This window comes from Pteropus vampyrus, unplaced genomic scaffold (assembly GCF_000151845.1).
Source record: "Pteropus vampyrus isolate Shadow unplaced genomic scaffold, Pvam_2.0 Scaffold144, whole genome shotgun sequence".
Taxonomy (NCBI): domain Eukaryota; kingdom Metazoa; phylum Chordata; class Mammalia; order Chiroptera; family Pteropodidae; genus Pteropus; species Pteropus vampyrus.
Genome location: NW_011888925.1, coordinates 106,211 through 108,424, shown reverse-complemented (window position 1 = coordinate 108,424; position 2,214 = coordinate 106,211). Strand labels below are relative to the sequence as shown.

The window sequence follows — 2,214 nt, the reverse complement described above, 5'->3', positions numbered from 1 at the left end:
AGTGGGAGGTGAGGCGACAGGCTCGGAAGGAACTCCCTCGGCAAGGTGAGGACCCTGACGGGGGCCAGCTCGTAGGGGTCTAGGCACCGCGTGAGACAGCCTTTCTTTCTGTCTTTCCTTCCCTCTGGCGTCCTCCCTGGCACTTCCCCCATCTCTGGGCAACTGCCGGCAGCTGTCCTGCTCCTCACAGCATGGGCGCTTTTCAGCGATGAAGCTGGCAGGGTGGCGATGCCTGTCGGCGGCCACGAGCAGGGAGGGGCCCCGCCCAGGTGGAGCAGTGGAAAAGAGGCTCCGTTTCTCTCTTGGAAACATTCTCTCATTCTCCCGCTGCTCCTTGGGAGGTGCGAGGGCTCCTCAGAAAGGGAAACTGAGGCCTGGGGATGGGAAATACCTCTGCGCCGAGTCCCACATATCACAGGTGGGACAGAAGCCAGGAATCTTGCTGTCCAAGCCCGGTGCCCCGAGGGCCAGGCTTCCATCAAAGGGGCCTGGTCCAACAGAGACCAGACATTCCTGCGTGTCAGCGTGGAGCCTGGGGTCCATCGCTGAGGCTCGCTCACGCTCGGTATAGAGGGAGCTGTGATCTCACCAGCTTTGGCCAGTTTCCATAGCAACATCCACCTTCAAAACCCTAGTAAGTCTTCTGTTTGGAACAAATGTCAACGGCCAGCCCCCTGGGGTATGATTTGCTCTGTAGCCTGCAGGAGGGCTTTTAGACAGAGGGCCTGCCCTTCTCCCCTCATCAGGCCAAGAGGCTATTGGGGGCTGCTTCCGCCTGGAGGGAGCAGAGTGGACTGATTCACACCAGGTGTCCAGCGGGCGTGGGCTGCAGGGTCCAGAGCTCCGCTTCCTGGCTTCCTGCACACCAATCGCTGAAATGCAGAACCTGATTCAGCAGGTCGGGGGTGAGGCCTGAGAGTCAGCCTTTCTAACCAGCCCCCGATGACATCTCCGGGACGACACTTTGAGTAGCTGGGGCTTAGGCAACAGGCTCTGGAGTGACCCTGCTTGAGTGGCAATCTCGGCTTGTGCTCTATGATACTGGGCAAGAAATTTAACCTCTCAGAGCCTCAGCTTCCTCACCTGTCAAGTGGGGATAACAGTAGCACTCACCTCCGAAGGCTGCTGTGAAGATGAAAACGCCCTGGAATGGTCCTCGGCGTGACGTATGACGTATTAAAGTCTGGACTCCCCAGAACCCTTCTGCTGTCCCCCTGAGGCAGGCTATGGTTTCTTTCCCCTGGGATTCTCTATTGATCCTGGTTTGGGGGCTCACAGACCAGCCTCATAAGCCTCCTTCCCTCAACCACACCAGCATCACCAGTCTCTTCAAGTTGCCTGCCTGTGGCTGGGGAGCCTCTGCAGGGGGCCCTTGGGGGACCTGCTCTGGTCTCTCTCTGCCTGCTATGCCCCAGAGACCTCCCATCACTGCAACCACAGCTGTCTCTGGGATTTACGAACTCCCCTCCTGCAAGGCTTGTCACACCCCAGTGCTCTATCCTGCTCTGGTCTTTGGCACAAGCCACAACCCCCACCTAGAAGAAGCCTTCTCTCCTTTGCTCCATCAAACCCATGAGACCTTGCCTCCTCCTGGAAGGTCCCGCTGACCCCACCTCCCCGTGTGGCGGCCGAGCCAGAGGTGCATTCGTGCTTGTTTGAGTTGCTTTGCAGAGATTCCCAAGGCACCCGGTATGAGTGTGGTCTCCCCGCCCCGGACCTGCCTCCCGCTTAGAGGCTAGCTGTCTGCCTCTGCCTCTCTCGTGTTCTGCATAGTGCCTCACGGGTGTGCTACATGCAGGGGTTAGGGGGAACATGTGGCGACTGACCGCTGGGGGCAGCCGTGGGTCTTGGCCGGGTCTCGCTCACCAGAACAGACGAGGGCGAGGACTTGGCCCCACTCCCAGGGCTGGGCTTTTCGGAAGCACTGCTCCAGGGAGGCGCAGCTTGCATTCTGGATCTTCCATCGAACTGGCAAGGGCTCGCTCTCCCCCGGCCCTTGTGTCCCCACTGCCTCGGCCTCCGGCAGGTGCTTCAGAAAGGAGCCACACTGGAGGGCCGCACAGATGAGGTCCCCCAGGTTCTGGGTTCTGTCTTGGTCCTCGTAGATGATGGTACCACCCAGACTGCCACTGTAGAACTCCACCACGCCGGCGCACCGCAGGCCCCTGGGCCCTGGCACCAGCTGCAGCCTGGGGGGAGCTGGGGGAAGAGAGG

The 2,214-nt window shown here is 60.2% G+C and overlaps 1 protein-coding gene across 1 annotated transcript in view; it reads right to left on the bottom strand.

The window, feature by feature from the left end:
• Positions 1-2,214, bottom strand: part of CD5 (CD5 molecule) — a 23,008-nt gene that overhangs the window by 6,018 nt on the left and 14,776 nt on the right. The window contains exon 5 of the mRNA XM_011368589.2: positions 1,867-2,199. Within this exon, the coding sequence (XP_011366891.1) occupies positions 1,867-2,199 (333 nt within the window). The remainder of the gene's footprint in view (positions 1-1,866; positions 2,200-2,214) is intronic.